General features: G+C 32.3%; 2 protein-coding genes and 1 non-coding gene across 3 annotated transcripts; all 3 read left to right on the top strand.

Annotated features, from left to right (window-relative positions):
* The first annotated feature begins 3,895 nt into the window (after positions 1-3,895).
* TRNAD-GUC lies at positions 3,896-3,967 on the top strand. Its single transcript has one exon. It is a non-coding gene; the product is annotated as a tRNA-Asp (tRNA).
* Positions 3,968-8,322: 4,355 nt separating this feature from the next.
* On the top strand, positions 8,323-9,581 carry LOC107022793 (HVA22-like protein e). The gene is made up of 5 exons (XM_015223382.2): positions 8,323-8,533; positions 8,620-8,646; positions 8,760-8,882; positions 9,061-9,235; positions 9,377-9,581. Exons 1-5 carry the CDS (start codon positions 8,487-8,489, stop codon positions 9,410-9,412), a joined length of 408 nt encoding a protein of 135 aa, XP_015078868.1. The 5' UTR covers positions 8,323-8,486; the 3' UTR covers positions 9,413-9,581.
* A 490-nt stretch (positions 9,582-10,071) lies between these two features.
* On the top strand, positions 10,072-12,723 carry LOC107022645 (11-beta-hydroxysteroid dehydrogenase 1B-like). Its single transcript, XM_015223242.2, has 6 exons — positions 10,072-10,496; positions 10,798-10,990; positions 11,096-11,181; positions 11,654-11,785; positions 11,882-12,046; positions 12,215-12,723. Exons 1-6 carry the CDS (start codon positions 10,308-10,310, stop codon positions 12,497-12,499), a joined length of 1,050 nt encoding a protein of 349 aa, XP_015078728.1. The 5' UTR covers positions 10,072-10,307; the 3' UTR covers positions 12,500-12,723.
* Positions 12,724-21,175: the final 8,452 nt, after the last annotated feature.

The raw sequence follows: 21,175 nt of genomic DNA, 5'->3' as shown, positions 1-21,175 counted from the left end.
AGAGTCTAACGAGAATATAAAAACTTTCTTTGTATGGTTAGATTAGGTTTTGTTAAACGGTCACATCTTTAGTAGTTGAATGTTATAATGCGTGAGTGAAATTCTTTCGATCATTTTATTGCCAACGGAAAACTAACAGTTGGGGAAGAATAATAATTGCGTGTTAGTTAAGACAGGAATGTTCATTCACGAGGTAAGCTTTTCTTTTGTAATGATAAATTTGTGATATTGTCTTATAAATCATGATTTCCAAATAACCATTTTTTGTGTAAACAAACCAAAAGATTATATTGTTAAATGTTTAGCTTGTTGTTACAAATTATGTAGGGGTTTTATTGTTTGATATTATAACAGATCTTAGAGTCTGACTTAATATTATAATAGATCTTAGAGTCTCACTTAATTTTAAAAAGTTAATATATGAGGTGATAATTATTTTAACGATGTGATTAGACATAAAATAATTTAAAATTAAAAGATTTTAAAAACTAATTTTAAGATAAAAAATTAGTAGATAGTTAGAGTGTTTGAACCATTTTCTCATTCCTAACATGGTTTTGGTTTACACTTAGAGCATCTTGTCTGCTCCCCTCTTCTAATTATCATTTTCAATTTTTATCTACTTTTCCTTTCTACGATATTTTCAACCAAAAAATAATAATTTTGAAAACACTTTAGTTATCTATTGAAAATAATTTTTATTCACAAAATAAAACAAAATCTTTATATGTACTCTTCTCACACCTATTATATAGGATCATACCGTGCTATATATATTGTTATTATTTCATACAAGTAGATCAAGAAATTCGCAAATATTATATACACTCAACTTAGCGAACTAAAGTGTGAATAACATAATATGGTCGATAGTGTCGAAAATCAAGCATTAAAAATTGAGATGAGTGTGCGCCTATATATTATAGAAAATCAATTTTAAATCTAAATCAATCCTCAATAAATTATGTTAACCACAAGTATATGAGTCCGAAGCCTAAAGGGTAAAAAATGTTAACAAAAATTCTAAAACAGTATATGAAATTTCTTTTTAACCAAAAGGCAAAATCGCTCGCGAAGTAGCGATTTTGTCCACTGGAAAAAGCAAAATCGCTGCTATAGCAGCGATTTTGCTTTTTTCAGTGGACAAAATCGCTACTTCGCGAGCGATTTTGCCCTTTTGGTTAAAAAGAAATTTCATATACCGTTTTGGAATTTTTGTTAACATTTTTTACCCTTTAGGCTCCGGAGTCACAAGTATATTATAGGAGTTCGTAATATCGAACTTTATGAACATATCTTTAGAGTGGACATATCAAGTTGTAAAAGTAAGTTGATATCAAAACTATACATAAATAGGGAATGATGGGAGTGCGATTGCATAGTTTGTCCTTATATTGCAAATGGGAATGCACTGTTGGGGGGTTGGCAAAACTTTATATCGTTACTCAAAAACATGACAACTGACATAAATCCACCAATCCCTTTAGTACAGATAATGTTTCCCTCTTCATTCATAAAAATAATTTCTTTTGAGCTAGCTACGATATGGTTCACTAAATTGTGATATGAAAAGACACTTAAAAGTTTGAATGATAACGTAAATTTAGTTCCACCTTTTAAGTCTATCTTAAATTTGAATTTTAAGAATGAAAATTAAAATAATTTGTAAACTATATGAATCAGAATTAATTGATTTTGGATACTCGATATATATACAAACAAAAAGATATAGCTCCAACAGGCCAAAACTTATTCTTTTATTTGTCCACTAATAATGTTTCGGTGTTATTGATAAATGCTGCAACAATATAGGTTTGGTCACTATTAATATTATATAAAGTGAAGCTGATGAAATAGGGAGACATTTGCTTGAGAAGTATTTCTAGTCTAGAGATATAGGTGTAATGATATTCAAAAATTATAATAATAAAATATGTGAATTTCATGTTTAAAAACAAAGGAATCAAAACACTCTAAATTTAACTCTTAACAACTTTTTGTTTCGACCTTAATCAAGCAAATGTTAAGCAATTCTCACGTGGGTGGTGAGACAATTTCATCTTTAACTCGATGTCTCGAACTTGATTTTTATGTATGAAAAAAAATTATGTTGAGATTGATCACTCTCAAATGAATCTTACAGTATGCAATCTAAATTTAATCGAAATTCTAATAAAAACTTTGAATTCATAGCGAGAAAATAATAAATAAATCCCACCTTGATCTCATGGAATTACTCAGTAATTAGTTTCTGATTATTATAAAATATAAAGGTAGATAACCAATAACTTTTATGTGCCTCATAAGTCATATCAAAGCAAATGCAAATAAAATTAAAAATGGTACCTTTGATGAAATAATTATCGTATAACTTTTAATGACAAAGTACAAAATTCACGGCTATGAACTTGTGGTCATTGTCTAAAAGTACATTACGGCCAATGCAGATAATTAATATGTGCACATGTTTTAAATTCTCATTTTTGCTCGTTCCTTTCATATTTATTTGTAAAAAAACTCCATTTTTGGATAGTTCAATAATATATTTTTTATGTTATTTTTAATTTTTTTAAAAAAAATTATAGTTGATTTTATGTTTTCCAGTAAAGCTGTGGAAATAATGTAATTTATGTTTTCTAAATATTTATTTATAAGTTTAAAATTTATTATCTTAATCGTAAATTATATTTGTTACACCCGCCTATGGTGGGGTTGTATATTTCTTCTCACAATTATATGAGTGGAATCGTTGATGGACTCAAAATGAATAATTGTCCTTTGTCTCTCTTGTAATCTACAGTTGCACTCGATATGATTAAATTTGTGAAAACACTTTGGGAAAAGTTATATACAGACCCTACTAATTTGTAAAATTTGAGATAATATTGTTACGTACTTACGTTGCCTCACTAATATATCTGCTTTATTTATTTACTTCCTTATCTTTGATTTAATTTGATCAAAGCTTACATCAGCTAATTAGGTCCCTTTTGTCTAATTGGTGTAAAATTACTACCGAGAAAAATAATACAGAAATATTTTTTTAATAAATAGTGGTGTATAAGATAGCATGTAATATTATATCTTCTAAATAAATTTGATCATATTAAAAGAAGTCCAGCTACAGTGTATTGGATGTGAATTGTGATTATGCTTATGGTCTTCGACTCAAATTATATGAGTGTACGTGCATTTGAATGAGAATAGTATATAATGGTCTTCTCTTCAATTTATTATAATTTTATCTTATGCAATTAACTCTCAAATTATATCGATGAGCGAAATGATTTTCACGAAAAGAGAGAAATATGATTCACAAAGTCTGTCTTTGTAATTATGCTAGGCTTAATACTTATTGTCATTCTCCCATTTCTAAGTCATCCAAATTAGTGCTGGTACTATTCAATATAAAAGATTACGAAGACAAATTATTATTTTAAGATATGCTTTGATAGGAGTGTTTCAGCTAGGGCGGTTTCTTGTTAATCTAGTCTAGCTAATATTAACACTGTGAACTGTGGCTGACAATTTGTTACCAATCTCGATGCCTCGGCTTTGTCGTGGCCTCTCTTCACTTGTATTGGCATCCAATCTAATTTGATTTCTAAGAAACTAAAAGTTTGGATTCTTAAAAATGATAGTCTATTAATACTGATTCTTCTATACTAGTTCTAGAGAATTTCACACGCATCTATCGACATTCTTAAAGAATTGTAGTGACACAGCTCTAAAGCATATAACTTTTTTCTTAAGTAGTAAATTATTTGGTGTTCATAATAAAATTTACATAACAACTATAATATAATACTAATATGCTTGATTTTTCCATAATGGATGAGAAAATAACAAAATTATTTTTAGTTTTATATGTTTTTGGCTGATTTACATCAGCAAAGTCGTTGTAGTATAGTGGTAAGTATTCCCGCCTGTCACGCGGGTGACCCGGGTTCGATCCCCGGCAACGGCGAATTTTTTTGTCTTTTGGGCTTTTTTTGGTGACGAAAAGATCACATTGGGCTTTTTACCCGATGGGAAGACACGAAATACACAAGCCCAAATTCATTCCATTATGGGCTAGTAGGAGATCAACCCGAATCCAATTTATTTTGGCCCTAATTTCAAATTTCCCACAGCTTTTTTTCTTCGGCGAAGTTCTGACTAGTCTTCCCGTTCACTTTCCCTCCGGCGAATTCTCACTCTCTATGTTCTGCGCGATCAAGTTGTATGATTTCTATCTCTTTTCTCTGTCTTTATTTTCGTACTTTGGTTCAATGATGGGGAAGTGATTACAATGGAAATCAAAACCTAGGTGAAAATTCAGATAACCAACCAATTGAGCTACTAAGAGCGCTCTCTCTATCTATTTATTCCAATGATCTTAACGATAAAGTATGAATTAGGAATATTGTTTTCTTTCTTTTACATTTTATTTGCTCCTCGTGTAACTAATTGTTGTGATATTGTACTAATACATGGAGGTTTTTCATATTTTGGGTAGATGTAAAGGATATAAATGGAGATGACAGGATGATATATTGCATTCTGAATCTCACTCTCTAGTTAATGAAATCCTCCTCAATACCACCTGAATTCTCTGTAATTGAATTGTTTGGTGAACTTTATCATCGATCTCTCTATATATAGTATGCAATTATGTGTATTGGTCTTTGTGTTTCTTACAAGTTAACTTACATTTTTGTGTCCTCAAGAGTGTGGTTGAATGGTTGAGGAGTAGGAGTAATGAATGGTAGTAGCCTGGGGTTCTGAGGTTTCAAATGAAGCTACACTACTTAGGGTGATCCCATTTGCCCTAACCTTAATGAATAGATTTGGCCTGCATTGTGCTTGAGTACTATTACAGACGCACAAGTTGGTTGAAGCACCACCGTCATTTTTCTAAAAATGCATCATTATGCATTTCATTTGCTTCTGTGCCTTTTTTAAAAAAGAGAAATATAGGAAAGAAGGTGGAATAGTAAAATAGTGTATCGAGTGTTATGTGACTATTTTTCAAATCTTCAGTAAGCGAACTAATGTCATAAAATATGTAGTGTTTTTTTTTTATTATTATTTTGTGAATTTTCAGCATGAAATATGACAATTGTAAAATTCATTCAACTTGCCAAAATCATTCAAGTTATTGCAACTGCAGAATTCATATTCTGACCAATCTGAAATATCACATAAAACGGTGAACTGAGGTTTTTATGTCATAGAACTTGATAATTAATGCTCTTTTTGAAAACTAATTTCTGTGTCTATCAGTAATTAGAAAATTAATCTTTATATTTAAATCTTTCTTCCTTCTGTTAATATCCCAGTATTCTTGGGTTGTGGTTTCCTCACGTTCCAAAGGTTTTATAACTCAGGATCTTCTCATCGTAGAAAGTTGATGTAGGAAAACAAGCTGATCCAGTTCACTGTACTGGTAAATTTTTCTGTTTCAGAAAATTAGTATTCGTTTCTTGTTCTGTTCACTTTAATGAGTTCTCATGTACAAGGCATGGATTCAATCATAAGTACTTATCACCTTTTCCTATTCATGATTGTGGATTTACAGTTTCTCAAATGGATCCAGAAGCTGCACGCAATGCACGGGATTCACTGGATCTGGTATTTCATATGTCAAACATTCTTGACACTGGGCTTGATCGTCACGCTTTATCCATTCTGATTGCACTCTCTGAACTGGGTTTCAATCCTGAGGCCTTGGCCGCTGTAGTTAAGGAGCTTCGTAGAGAAACACCAGTTTCTTATTCTGTCCAATCATCTGCTCCATCAACACCTTAGGTTGATTAATTTTAAATCCCATTGATCGCTGAGATACGATGGAACAATCTCCGGAGGAGCTCTTTCTTAACCTTTTTATCCTTCCCTGTTGATTGATGTGCAAGTGGTTTGTTCTCTTATCCTACTTTAGCATTAAACACAAGGTTTTTTTTGAGTTTTGAGGCTTATTTGGAGTGAGCCTTCTGGCTATCCTTCATTGTGCAAGCTTTCTCCATTTCTTTGAAATTCAACTGGCTGATGCGTACTTTTATTTACTTCGCTTTGAAAGATTATATCTTATTGCTAATACCGGATAAATATAGAAATGTTCAATCCAAAAATTGACTATTTTAGCATCTCCTACTCTGTTGGGTGTTCCAGTATTGCCTGCACTTATCGAGTAATAGTTTTAATGCTGTTCAAGAAAGGATGCATTTACTAGCTGCTGATTAATTATTTCCTGACGTATATTCATTCCAATGCAACCCTGAATGACCAGCTTAATCATTAATCACATTTCACATAACTGTCGAGCTGTTGTGACCAATATTGGAGCTTGCATTCTACCCGTTCTTTTATCCTATCAGAGTGGCTTCATTTTTTAGTTGAAGAACTATTGAGATTGTTGAAGAAACTTGGTCAGCAAATGATTTCTATGTTAGTGCATCCTATATCAATTGTGTTGTCTCGTATACAGAAAAGGTTAGGTTTTCTGGGCAAAGCAGTCCATATTTTGTGATTTGTTAGATTTTAGATGTCTTTGCTACATTAATGTACGCTTTAGAATTCTCTGTATGATATCATATATAGTATCTGACCTAACAATGGGGATGCACTCCAAAGAATTTTGGGTTTTCATCAATCTTTTGTGTCGTTGTGCTTGTTTAATCATTTGCGAAATCATTAGATTTCTTCTCTTAAAGCACTAATGTGTATTTCTTTAACTGGAGAATTTAGCTTTAGCACACATACAGGTGTGACCTAGTGGTCAATGAGACAGACCTCGAACAATGAGGTCTAATGTGCATTGGTGATGATCAAATAATTGCTTAATTTACCCATATACATTGCACAGAGACCTACACAATCAATTGTTGTGCAGTACCATGTATATTCTGTATTCTTATAGACTACAGCTTTATTTTACATGTGTGTTGTGTTACATAACCAATCTCTGGTAAATGGGATGGAATTGATGTTACATACTACTAGTAAATGAATTATTATGGTCACACTGGTTACTCCAACCTGCCAGGAATTGGTTATACCTTAACGAGTCATGAAAGGAATAACGTAAAATGTACGATGCTCTTCACATTGGAATCCAGTGATTGGATTATGAACAAGTTCTGAAAGAGGAAAATCGTTAATTCAACCGGTACTATCGAACTAAAGCTAGCCAGCCAGCCATCCACCAGAGTTATATGCATCATATGAATAGAAATCGATTTAAATATTTATTTAGTACAATGATATTAACATAATGCCAAAGATTAAGTAATTTACCTTTGTCTGTTTCACTTTACATGATCAAATACCTTTTATAAAGGGAAAAGGCTCAAATATGTAATCGAATTTTCAGAAAAGGCTCATTTATGCCACTAGTTAAAAGTTTGACTTATTTATGTCATTACCGTTAAAGAAAGACTCATCCATGCCATTTTTTTTAACGGTAGTTTTGCAAAACCATTTTTGACACGTGGTCAATTATAATTTGACCATGTCATCAATTTTTTTAATTAAAAAAATTATAATTCTAAAGAAAAAAATTGAATTAATTTTTTTATTAAATAAATTGATGACGTGGCCGAATTTGGGCATGTCATCAATTTTTTTCAATAAAAGAAATTAAAATTCTGAAAAAAAATTGGAAAATTATTTTTTATTTAATTAAAAAAATTGATGACATGGCTGAATTAGAATTGACCACGTGTCAAAAATGGTTTTGCAAAACACCGTTAAAATAATGGGAAAGCATAAATGAGCCTTTTATTTAATGGTAATGATATAAACGAGCTAAACTTTTAACTGATGGCATAAATGAGCCTTTTCTGAAAGTTCGATGACATATTTGAGTCTTTTCCTTTTATAAAAGTTGGTAATTTTTTCTCATGTTCACAAAAATGTCCTGCCATTAAAATCAAAAGTCACGAGGATACTTTGTACAAACTTCGTCATGTAACAGTGGCGTACTCACGTAGATATCACTTGGCTCTATGAATTTTTATTTTTGAAATGAATTCACCTAACCTCTTTAAAAGTAATACTTCTTCCTTTATCTATATTTATTCGTATTTGACTTATCATATCTCTTTAGAAATATTTAAAAAATAGAGGACTATTTATATCGTTCTAATTATATATTCTCAATTAAAATATTAAAAAATAAATAGACTTGAAAGTTGCTCCTTTCATAAAGAAATTTTAAAAAAAATTTGCAAAATTAAAGAATATTTTGACACATGAAAACGCAAAAGAGTATGTATATTTAAATTATTTTATTCGAAAAAAATTTGTAGCACGTTGGCTGGAGAATGAGATGCCTAGTTGCTAGCTTTAGCAGCCTCCACGTGTTGGTGTTATGAATGTGTTGTAACTATCTCTGTTTGAAACAATTCTAATAAAACTGCAATTGGGGTGACTAATTAGAGAACAGAAGAAGGATCGGTATTGTTCTTTAGTTGCAGCAACAAATCTTTTGGTTTTTTTCAATAATCATGGGTAAATTCTTGACTCTCATGACTCACCTTCATACACTTGCCGGGTAAATATTTTAGTTATTACTTTTTCATTTGTATTTCCTCTTTAATTTCTCCTTAAAATTATAATCTCCTTCTGATTTATATGCAGGCCATCCGTGATGTTGCTCTATCCTCTGTAAGTATTTGTATTCCTTTACCTCTTTTAGTATACTTGCTTTGTTTTATTTTATACAACATAGTTTCAATTTCGAGAGTTTACCGTCTTTTTTTTCTCTCTTTATGATAAAGATATGCATCAGTAGTGGCTATAGAGAGTACATCAAAGTTGGATGATGAGCAATGGCTTGCTTATTGGATTCTCTATTCTTTTCTCACTCTTATGGAGATGCTCCTTCAACCCATGCTTCAATGGTAAGTAACGTTTTTGAGTTAGTAATAACCTTGTAATTAATTGGGTTAGTTATAGATTTGAAAAAAAATCGTGTTAACATGCTCAAAACTCGTTTGCGATTACATAAATAATTATCGAACTGCGAAAAAAATATGTATTGATGTTCAATTTTTATATAAGTACTTGGTTTAATTGTAGGATACCTATTTGGTATGATTTAAAGCTAGCAATGGTAGCATGGCTTGTTCTTCCCCAGTTCAGGGGAGCTGCTTTTATTTATGAGAAGTTTGTTAGGGAAAAACTCATCACCAAATATGGAGCTCGATATTTTAGAGACAAATCGCCTCCACCTGTGGCTGTCAGTCCTGCCAAGGTGATCAAATCATTTATCTTGTCCTTCTATAAATTGTTGTAGTTAAATTTTTCAAACTTTAATAAACAAAATTAGGATTTAAGTTATATATACTCGTCGTAATAATGCTGGTGCTAATTTTTTATTTTTTTTTTGGGACAGGTGAGCGTGAAAACCAGTGAGGATCGGACTGATTGAGCAGGCGGATTCATGTGGAAGCTCTGCGTTCTTATGTTCTAATCAGCCGAAGAAAACTATTATCTGTAATAATACTAATGAATAGGAATTGGTGAAAGTTTCAAATATGTATATGTAATAATCGTTTGCTTATCAATGAAAGTTTTTGTTTGAATGATGTTGTATGGAATTGGTGTTGAGATCTGTTCTCACTTGATCGTTAACTGTATAGCCATAGTGTTCTCAATGCAAGTACAGCTTGTTAATTGGTTTGCAACACGTCCAGCCTTGTTGCCCTCAGTTAAATTTGCATAATCGATAGTCTGGATCTTTATTTTTGTAATCAAGTATAGACTCGAAGCATCATACATCTCATCCTATTCCTTACTAATCAATGACAAAATGAGAGAGAAATTTAAATCATGGACCATTTTTTATAGTAGATTTTTTTTAATCTTTTCATCTATAAGATTCGCTATTTAATCATCTGTGTTAAAATCGAAACGATCAATATCGAATATCAAGCCGAAAGAGATTGATTTTAACGAGAAGTAGCTAGTTTTTGTGCGTAAGCAGCGCGCAAATGAGATATATCGGAATCGATGACGTCTATATGGATCTAATCTTGTATGTATCTCTTCAATACAAAACGACACATCACAGCCGCTTTGACTGCGAAAACGTGTCATGTTGCTTCCATGCAGTGGTGCCAACAATGGTAGTAAATACAACACCGCTTCCACCTTCATCTCCATCTTTATGTTTTGCTTTTATCAAGGATAATAATACTCTACTCTTTCTGTTTTTTGTTTTTTCTTTTCTTTTCATTATCTTAAACGTTTGCAAGTTTCAGAGTCCATAAATATAATTTCACTTGTTTGAGTCTTGAGCAACGTAGGCCAAATCATTAGTAACAATGTTGGTTGAACTGATTCACAAGTTTCTCAATTTAGTAGCTCCTCCAGTTTCTTTCTTCAGCTTGCTTCTTTTCTTGCCACCTTTTCAATTTTTCAAGTTTGTTCTCTCAATTTTGGGCACACTTTTTAGTGAAGATGTTGCTGGAAAGGTCGTCATCATCACTGGGGCTTCATCTGGCATTGGCGAGGTTCGTTAATTTCAACTATTTTTATTCGTTTTAATTTATGTGATATAGTTTGATTTGACACCGAGTAATAATACATGGATTCTAAAGTTAGGATCACCTAATTTAAGGGAACTTTAGTTGAATTTTCTTGGGCTTGGGGAATTAGTACTTATATAGTATGTATAACTCGTTGATTAATCAATTCCTTTTTTACATGAACGAAAAAATGTGGAGAAGGGGTTAAAAATTTCTACATTTAAAACCCCTTCTATAAATTTATAACTCTGCAACTGATGAGGGAAATTTTTTTAACAATTTGCAGTATCTGGCATATGAGTACGCCAAAAGAGGAGCATGTTTAACTCTTGCAGCCAGAAGAGATAGAAGTTTGAATGAAGTGGCCGAAGGGGCACGTGAACTAGGCTCACCAGATGTTATAACAATTCAAGCTGATGTTTCGAAAGCCGAAGACTGTAGAAGGATTGTTGATCAAACCATGAGTCACTTTGGCCGACGTCAGTTTTAATTCGTTTGATTCTCGTGTTTATAAGTTTTTTTTATAGAATGATTAATCATGTTTTATGACTCTTTTCTGTTGCGTTGTGGTGTTATTAATGCAGTGGACCATCTGGTTAATAATGCTGGAGTGCAGGCGATTACTCTGTTTGAAGATACAGAGGATGTCACTGATTTTAAATCTGTCATGGTAAAGTGGAAATTGGTTTTGATTGTTACCTATAAGCAGACAGTTTGAAGTTTATCACAATTAACCATAAATGAAATTCATGATTACTTCCCCTTTGTAAATGTTAATGATATCGGTGACAAATAAGTTTACTAGTGCTATGTACTTTCATTGTGTTGAGCTAGAACAGAAACTTTAACTAGGGTCTGAACTACCCGTGGAATACCGAATATAAACCTGAGAGAATGCTAACAAGAGATTGACTTGGTCATCTGCTGTAGTTTGTCGTTCTTAGTCATTTTCATAGTCGATGACTCGATGTATATCAATCGGTTGTATTAGGTTATTTGTTGAGTTTTTTAGGTTGATAAATCAGGATTGACTCGCATCTACTTAGTGTTATATGTGATTTTAACTTGATGGGGAAAAATTGTGCACTACTCGTGGACTAAAGTTATAGTAATTGCTATTTACATGTTTCTGTATTTCGCAGGACATCAACTTCTGGGGTTCTGTTTACATGACTCGCTTTGCGATTCCATATCTTAGGTATAGTGGGGGAAGGATCATTGTGCTTTCTTCATCTGCTTCTTGGCTGCCTGCTCCAAGATCAAGCTTTTACAATGTAAGTAGCTAAGTATAAACTTAACTGCTTCTGTTCTTCCATTGGAAACAGTAACATTTTATCTTGATGACCCTATTGAAAATTTTGTCATGGCAGGCAAGCAAAGCAGCAGTATCTCAATTCTTCGAGACGTTAAGAATTGAGTTGGGGCAGGACATCAAAATAACTCTGGTGACGCCTGGCTTTGTTGAATCTGAACTAACGCAAGGCAAATACATCGGTAAGGGTGGCGATGTAGAGGTTGATCAAGGAATGAGGGATGTAAGTTTTCCTCTTTGCTACTAGTTCTTGCATTTTCATCCGAGCTAGGGACTATGTTTCTTGCATAATCTATTTGGTTTAGGCTCAAGTTTCCTCATTTGCTTCTACAAAGAGTTACATACATTACTCGTTTTGAGGAAGAAAGTGAACGTTTTTGTGTGAACTTAGGTATTCATAGGCGCGACACCAGTAGCCAAAGTTGAATCATGTGCCAAGACAATTGTCAATAGTGCTTGCCGAGGTGAAAGGTATGTTACAATACCAGCTTGGTTTCGGGTTAGCTACTTGTGGAAGGTGTTTGCGCCGGAGGTGTTAGAATGGATGTACAGGCTGATGCATCTCACCGGAACTTCACCAGAGGATGCACTTAGCAAGAAAGTAGCGGATTATACCGGCGCGCAAAACGTGTTGTATCCCGAGACTATCAGGACTGGAGAAACAAAGACTGATTAATGTTGTGATGTAAAAAGAGGTTGCAAGTGTTTGTATCGTCTCCTGTAATTTCCTAAAACATGAGTTTCAATTACAAAGACCTCTGTGTGGTTGTTTGTATTGTGACTACGAATAAAATTGAGCATGTTTCAGTAAACCATACAGTGTTGTTTGTTCTCTGAAAATCAACCAAAAGGACATGATGTTATCGAGGTGTCAATAATTTAAAGTGGCCGTTGCAATTACTCTTTTTATAACGGCAAATCGAGGTGTCAATAATTTAAAGTGGCCTTTGCAATTACTCTTTTTATAACGGCAATACAAGTGATTGTGGTCTTGTATTAATATTATCATATATTATTATAAGTGTGAAGCTCCAAAGTAGAAAAGTTGAATTACAATTTTACCCTTATGCCAAATTCAAATGTTATTAAATAAATAATTAATTAAATATTAAAAATAAGAGTTATCCCTTTGAATAGATACATGTATGTGTTTCATCTTCCAAATTAATTTATATCTTTAATTAATATTTGTTTTTAATTTATAATAATACTTGACCTTTCAACTTTGTAAGTGAATCTTCATATTCCAAAACTATATTTTTTTCCCTATAAATACAAATCTTTCTATGAAAATTTTCTAATAGTATTTTCATAGAAAGATTTATACGTGATACAATTTTTGTGTGTGGAAGACTAGAGAAGATTTAATCAAGTGAAGAAAATTTCAAGGCAAAGAGGATTTCTGTCAAGATTACAAGGCGAATGTAATTATAGGGATGAATAACACTTCAATTACTAGAATATCGGAGTTTGATGTATTTTGTTTTTGTAATTTGCCGAGATTAGAACTATGATAAGACCCCTCCATTTATGTAGTTGAATGTCGCTTTCGTTAACTTCTCTTCCAAAACTTTTAACTTTTTTTTATGGTCAAAGGTTAAATGTTTATTACTATAGCTTTTTTTCAACTTGCATTATCAATAAAAAACAGGGAAAGGAATGTCTTAAAAATATGGAAAGGAATATCTTCAATTTACATTATCAATTTGCATTTTTGTTGGTAGCCTTATGCTAAACTTGCTCCCATATTTGATTTTTTTTTTGTACTTGTAATTTTATTTTAAGAATGTATTTGATTGAATGGTGTATTTTCGTATAAATTTTTTAATACTTAGTCATAATGATTTTCCATTACAAATTTAGTATATTTGAATTCTTTTATATATTTTATTCTTAGATTACAGTTTTGTTTACACAGTACATTTGAATTTTATAAATTGTTTAATAAATTAAATGTTAATATTAAATAGTAAATAGTAAATCATCATATTAGTATACATAACTTACCATCAACTTGTAAATGTATGTGACTCTCACTAATTATATTCATTATGTTCATTACTCTCATTTCTCATCGATAATCTCAAATGGATTAATATTTATTTATGACAACTCTTTGTATTTCTCAATGTTATCCAATAATAAATAGTAACATTTCACACAATAATATATAAACTTAAACCAATTGAAAAAAAATGAGAAAATTTCTATGCTCTCTTTTCTCGTCTCTTTTTATTTATTTAATTTAACATTTATGTTTCTTGCTTGTTGTTATTGTACAACGTACTTTCTATTGTTGTGTTACTATTATTGATAATTTACTATGGCCTGTTGCTTTGTATACATTAATCTATCATGTTGTATTTTAATATCTTCATTGGAATATTGAATTTGTGTGATAGTTATTTTTACTTTATGCACTTTTAGTCAATTTTATAATTAAAGATATAATATTTTTACTAGGAAGATATATGTAGTTTCTATCGAAACAATGATAAATTTTACGATACAAAATTTATATGAAGTATCTTGGGATAAACGTGCAACGCACGTTCCTAAATCTAGTAATATAATACACATCAAACTTATAAAGTTAAATTTCTTGTAAAATCAAGATTATAAGAAGAAGACAAGAGAAATAGATGTAGGAGAAGACTTTCTTTTATTCAAGTATATATAAGTTTCATATGTATATATTACAATAGTGAATGAACAACCCTATTTATAGAGTGAGAAATCATTCCAAAGGTCACCATATTAAGTATCATAATAAATAGATACATACTTATCCAAAAAGGTTCATGTAACCTAGTGAATATGAATGGTTGTTCATGTACTAACTTTATGGACTATCCACTTATTTAATGGATTTATAACACTCCCCCTTGGATGTCCATAGATATTGTGCCTCGTTAAAACCTTACTAGAAAAAAACCCTGTGGGAAAAAATTCTAGTGAAGGAAAAAGAGTACACATATCTTTTGATACGCATTATTTGCTGCCTCATTAAAAACCTTTCTAGGAAAACCCAATGGGACAAAACCTAGATTAAGGAAAAAAGAGTACAGTGCGTATTTTACTCCCCCTGATAAAAACCACGATTCAGATGGTTAAGTTTCCGCATTCCAATTTTGTGAACCATCTTCTCAAGAGTTGAGGCCGGTAAAGATTTAGTAAATAAATCTGCTGGATTATCACTCGAACGAATTTGTCGCACATCAATATCACCATTCTTCTGGAGATCATGTGTGAAGAATAATTTTGGTGAAATGTGTTTCGTTCTATCTCCTTTTATAAAGCCTCCTTTTAATTGAGCTATGCATGCAGCATTGTCTTCAAAGAGTATTGTGGGTATCTTGACGTCACACTTCAAACCACATCTTTCTTTGATAGAATGTATTACTGATCTTAACCATACACATTCTCTACTTGCTTCATGAATGGCTATTATCTCAGCATGATTTGAAGAAGTAGCGACAATAGACTGCTTCATAGATCGCCATGATATAGCAGTACCTCCATATGTGAACAGATAGCCTGTTTGTGATCGAGCTTTATGTGGGTCAGATAAATAACCTGCATCTGCATGACCAACAAGATCTGCACTATCTTTGTTAGTATAAAACAGACCCATATCACTAGTTCCCCTTAGATATCGCAATATATGTTTAACTCCTTTCCAATGTCTTCGTGTAGGGGAAGAACTATATCTTGCTAACAAATTAACAGAAAATGCTATGTCAGGTCTCGTAGCATTAGCAAGATACATAAGTGCCCCAATTGCACTAAGATAAGGTACTTCTGGACCAAGAGGTTCCTCATTCTCTTCTTGAGGTCGGAATGGATCCTTACTCACTTCAAGTGATCGGACAACCATTGGAGTACTTAATGGATGTGCTTTGTCCATGTAAAATCGTTTCAAGATTTTCTCAGTATAGGCAGATTGATGGATGAAGACCCCGTCTACTAAATATTCTATTTGTAGTCCAAGACAAATTTTTGTCTTTCCAAGGTCTTTCATCTCAAATTCTTCCTTTAGATATTCAATTGCCTTTTGAACCTCTTCTGGAGTTCCAATGAGATTAATGTCATCAACATAAACAGCAAGAATAACAAATCCCAATGTTGTTTTCTTAATAAATATACAAGGACAAATGACATCGTTTATATAACCTTGTTTTATCAAGTACTCACTGAGGCGATTATACCACATGCGCCCTGATTGTTTTAAGCCATATAATGACTTTTGTAATCTGATTGAATATATTTCCCGAGATTTTGAACTACATGCTTCAGGCATTTTAAGTCCTTCTGGAACTTTCATATAAATTTCATTATCAAGTGAACCGTAAAGGTAAGCTGTAACCACATCCATTAGACGAATTTCAAGATTTTCATGTACAGCTAAACCGATGAGATATCGAAAAGTTATTGCATCCATAACAGGTGAATATGTTTCTTCATAGTCGACACCAGGTCGTTGAGAGAATCCTTGTGCAACAAGGCGTGCCTTGTATCTTACAATCTCATTTCTCTCATTTCTTTTTCGTACAAAGACCCATTTATAGCCAATTGGTTTAACATCACTAGGCGTTTGGACTACTGGTCCAAAAACCTCACGCTTAGCAAGTGAATTCAATTCTGATTCAATTGCTTCTTTCCATTTTGGCCAATCATGTCTTTGTCGACATTCTTCGACGGATAGAGGTTCAAGATCCTCATTTCCTTGCATAATGTTAAGTGCAACATCATATGCGAAAACATTATCCACTATGATTTTTGATCGATCTAAACTTATCCCATCACCTGTAGAAGAACTTATTGAGAGTTCTTCATTTACTTGAGTCTCGGGTTCACTGATTTCTTCAGGAATATCAGGATTAATCAGATCTTGAATTTCTTCGTGAAATTCTTTTGTAGTGTCATTTTTTGTACTTCTTTTTCTAGGATTCTTATCTTTTGAACCCAATGGTCTACCACGCTTCAGGCGTATTTGTGATTCAGAAGCTATGACACTTGTAGATGGTCCTTTTGGGACGTCGATTCGGATAGGCACATTTACTGCAGGAATATGTGACTTTGTTATCCTTTTTGAATCAGTAAATGCGTCTGGCATTTGATTTGCTATGTTTTGCAAATGGATGATCTTCTGGACCTCTTGTTCACACACAGGGGAGCGTGGATCAAAATGAGATAATGACGAAACTTTCCATGCAATTTCACTTTTAAGTTTATTTTTCTCTCCCCCTAATTGCGGAAAATTTGTTTCATCAAATCGACAATCTGCAAATCTTGCAGTGAATAAATCTCCCGTCAATGGCTCAAGGTAGCGAATTATTGAGGGTGAATCAAACCCAACATATATGCCTAACCTTCTTTGAGGGCCCATCTTGGTGCGCTGAGGTGGTGCTACAGGCACATATACAGCACATCCAAAAATTCGAAGATGAGCAATATTTGGTTCATGACCAAATACCAATTGTAATGGGGAGTATTTATTATAATGAGTCGGTCTGAGACGAACAAGTGATGCTGCATGTAAGATAGCATGACCCCAAACAGTAGTAGGCAACTCACTTTTCATAAGTAGAGGTCTTGCTATCAATTGTAAGCGCTTAATAAATGACTCAGCAAGGCCATTTTGAGTATGAACATGAGCTACAGGATGTTCAACTTTTATCCCTACCGATACGCAATAAGCATCAAAAGCTTGGGATGTGAATTCGCCAGCATTATCAAGACGAATTGTCTTAATGGGATAATCTGGAAATTGCGCTCTTAATCGTATCATTTGTGCCAATAATTTTGCAAACGCCAGGTTGCGAGATGATAAGAGGCACACATGAGACCATCTTGAAGATGCGTCTATTAGGACCATAAAATATCTAAACGACCCACTAGATGGGTGAATAGGTCCACAAATATCCCCATGTATTCGTTCCAAAAATTGAGGGGATTCAATGTTAACCTTCATTGGTGATGGCCTAGTAATCAATTTGCCTTGGCAGCAAGCAGCACATGAAAACTCATCATTTGTAAGAATCTTCAGGTTCTTTAATGGATGACCATTTGAGTTTTCAATGATTCGTCTCATCATTATTGATCCAGGATGACCTATTCGGTCATGCCAAAGCACAAAAGTCTTTAAGTCAGTAAACTTCTGGTTTACGATAGAGTGTGCTTCAATCGTACTTATTTTTGCATAATACAGGCCAGAAGATAAAGTTGATAATTTCTCCAATACATATTTCTGGTTTGAGACAATCTTGGTAATACCAAGGTATTCAACATTCATTTCATTTATTGTCTCAACATGATATCCATTTCGGCGAATATCTTTAAAACTTAACAGGTTTCTTGGGGATTTAGAAGAGAACAAAGCATCTTCTATGACAAGTTTTGTCCCCTTAGGCAGAAATATAGTAGCTCTTCCGGAGCCTTCTATTAAGTTTGAATTACCAGAAATTGTAGTAACATTTGCTTTTCTTCTAAGCAAGTAGGAGAAGTATTTCTCATCTTTGAATATGGCGTGCGTTGTTCCACTATCAATTATACAAATATCTTCATGATTGATCATTGAGGTATCCATATATTCTTCAAGATAAAAGATATAAAAGAAATAAACATTATAATATTATTACTAAACAAAAACAATACACAACCTTTTAGTTATTTACAAATCTAGGAAAACATATTCATACTAGTTCATATAAACGACGAAAATGAAATATATTTATATTATCACAGACCCATCACCTATCAGGTGATCTATCTTTCCTTCGGGGTTCTCAAAGAAATCCGCTACATCTAGATGCATGGGTTCAACAGTATCTTCCGTGATAAAGTTGGCTTCTGCGTTATTTTTCACCTCCTTCAGGGAAGCTTGATATAACTCAACCAGGTGCCTTGGCGTACGACAGGTACGTGACCAATGTCCTTTTCCTCCACATCGATAACATTTGTTGTCTGAATTTTTCTTCTGCACTACGTCATGTTTTTCATTCTTCTTTTTACACTGCTGGTGTTGAATGTTATTATTTAGTGCAAGACGATCACCATGATTGAGATTTCTTCCTCGACCACGACCACGGCCACGACTGGGGCCACGACCTTTTTCACGCTTAGATTGGTGAAAATTTGCCGTATTTACTTCAGGAAATGGCATAGAACCAGTAGGTCGACTTTCATGGTTTTTCATCAGTAAATCATTATGTTGTTCAGCAACAAGGAGATGTGAGATTAATTCGGAATACTTTTTAAATCCCATTTCTCGGTATTGCTGCTGCAGAAGCATACTCGAGGCAGGGAAAGTGGAAAACGTTTTTTCCAGCATATCATGGTCAGTGATATTTTCTCCACATAATTTTAATTGTGAGATAATTTTAAACATAGAAGAGTTATACTCACTGATAGATTTAAAATCTTGAAGTCTCAAGTGGATCCAATCATAACGTGCCTGTGGAAGGACAACCAACTTCAGGTGGTCATATCTATCTTTTAAATTGTTCCACAACACCAGAGGATCCTTAACAGTGAGATATTCCATTTTCAAACCCTCATCAAGGTGATGACGGAGAAATATCATCGCCTTAGCACGGTTTTGATTCGATGCTTGATTATTTTCTTGGATGGTGTCTGCTAGACCCATCGCATTAAGATGAATTTCTGCATCGAGTGCCCATGATAGATAGCTTTTTCCCGATATGTCTAGAGCAAGAAATTCAAGTTTAGAAAGATTAGACATTATTTAAAAATAAAGGAAATTCTTACCTCCGAGGCTTTGAAAGTCTTTACTTGAACTGGTAGAGACTCGTGCTGATAACGTGTTGTAAAATCAAGATTATAAGAAGAAGACAAGAGAAATAGATGTAGGAGAAGACTTTCTTTTATTCAAGTATATATAAGTTTCATATGTATATATTACAATAGTGAATGAACAACCCTATTTATAGAGTGAGAAATCATTCCAAAGGTCACCATATTAAGTATCATAATAAATAGATACATACTTATCCAAAAAGGTTCATGTAACCTAGTGAATATGAATGGTTGTTCATGTACTAACTTTATGGACTATCCACTTATTTAATTGATTTATAACAAAATTAACAAGTTATGAATATTTTGGATATAAGTATACAGGGTCTATATATATAAATTAACAAGATGTATTTTGAGCAATTGGATTACATATTGCATTTCCAAACTGCACCGTTTCAATTAATTTATCTGATTTTATTTAAAATATAGATAATTTTAAATTGAAAAATTTATAACATAATAATTTAGGAGTCTTAAAAATGTTATATAACAAAATAAAAAAAATTACCATAAAAAAAGAAAGTAGAAAAAATAGACGAATTCAAACGAAATAAAATATTTTGAGTAATTGAGCAATCACAGTTCAAAATAAAATATAAAAAAAATATCTTAAAATGTTATATTGATAAATGACATATTTATATGTTTTTTTTTTATAAATAAATATTATATATAGTACTTTTACATGATATGCAATATCTCTTTTTCTCGTTGATTATGATACTTTTTGTTTAAAAAATTTAAAATCATAATTTTTTTTTATAATGTAATGACTTCAAATGTAAGGTTAGTATATATTAGAATGGCTTAAGTCATCGACCGCCCTTCAAAGTTGTACGCATAATTCACTTAGACATCTCAATTAAGATTTGTATCTATTGAACACCTAAATTGTTCAAAACATGTACCTATTAAACACAAAATGCAGATATGACAAAAAATGTGTATTGCACTTCCTTGAAGCGCAAGACTTAAAATAGTGTCTTTTTTCTTTTTACATTTTTTTCTTCTTTTATTGACACTTGGCATTATAATTAACTTAAAAATATTTTTCTTCTTTTAGTTACACTTCTTTCAAAAAAGGAAAGCACCCCACTCCCTACCTATCATCTTTTTCATAATTTAGTTTACAAAACTTTCTTCATTTTAGCTCTAATATTATTTTTTTTCTTTTTTTTTATATACAAAAAATTTATATGTAGATAAATGAAAATCAACTATGAAGATTCTGATTTGAAAGAAAGTCTTCATATGATTATTTCAAATCTCATAAAAATAAGGAACAAATATGAAAAAGATAAAAGAAGATAAATGATTTTAACATATAAAAAAAGTTAGCCGATATTTATTTATTACAATTTTCGACAAAGATTTTTACTCAAATTCATATGTGTTCATTACATTTATAAAAAATGATATCAAAAAATTTGAAAGAAATAATTTTGGAGCTATCAATGTCATCGATGTAGAGTTGAATAACCGCCAACAATATTTTCTTTCTTTTTCACTCTTAGTATGAAATATATATATA

Source organism: Solanum pennellii, chromosome 6 (assembly GCF_001406875.1).
Source record: "Solanum pennellii chromosome 6, SPENNV200".
Taxonomy (NCBI): Eukaryota; Viridiplantae; Streptophyta; class Magnoliopsida; order Solanales; family Solanaceae; genus Solanum; species Solanum pennellii.
Note: the sequence above shows the minus strand (reverse complement) of the source record. Positions and strands in the feature narration are given on the sequence as shown.

What these genes read in the sequence shown, in the direction of transcription:
- LOC107022645 (XM_015223242.2), top strand. Translation starts at nt 10,308, where the DNA reads ATGTTGGTTGAACTGATTCACAAGTTTCTCAATTTAGTAGCTCCTCCA. An exon ending in CATGAGTCACTTTGGCCGAC is followed by an intron (nt 10,991 to 11,095) that starts GTCAGTTTTAAT and finishes TTATTAATGCAG; the next exon opens with TGGACCATCTGGTTAATAAT. An exon ending in CAAGATCAAGCTTTTACAAT is followed by an intron (nt 11,786 to 11,881) that starts GTAAGTAGCTAA and finishes TTGTCATGGCAG; the next exon opens with GCAAGCAAAGCAGCAGTATC.
- LOC107022793 (XM_015223382.2), top strand. Translation starts at nt 8,487, where the DNA reads ATGGGTAAATTCTTGACTCTCATGACTCACCTTCATACACTTGCCGG. An exon ending in CACCTTCATACACTTGCCGG is followed by an intron (nt 8,534 to 8,619) that starts GTAAATATTTTA and finishes ATTTATATGCAG; the next exon opens with GCCATCCGTGATGTTGCTCT. An exon ending in GTGATGTTGCTCTATCCTCT is followed by an intron (nt 8,647 to 8,759) that starts GTAAGTATTTGT and finishes TTTATGATAAAG; the next exon opens with ATATGCATCAGTAGTGGCTA.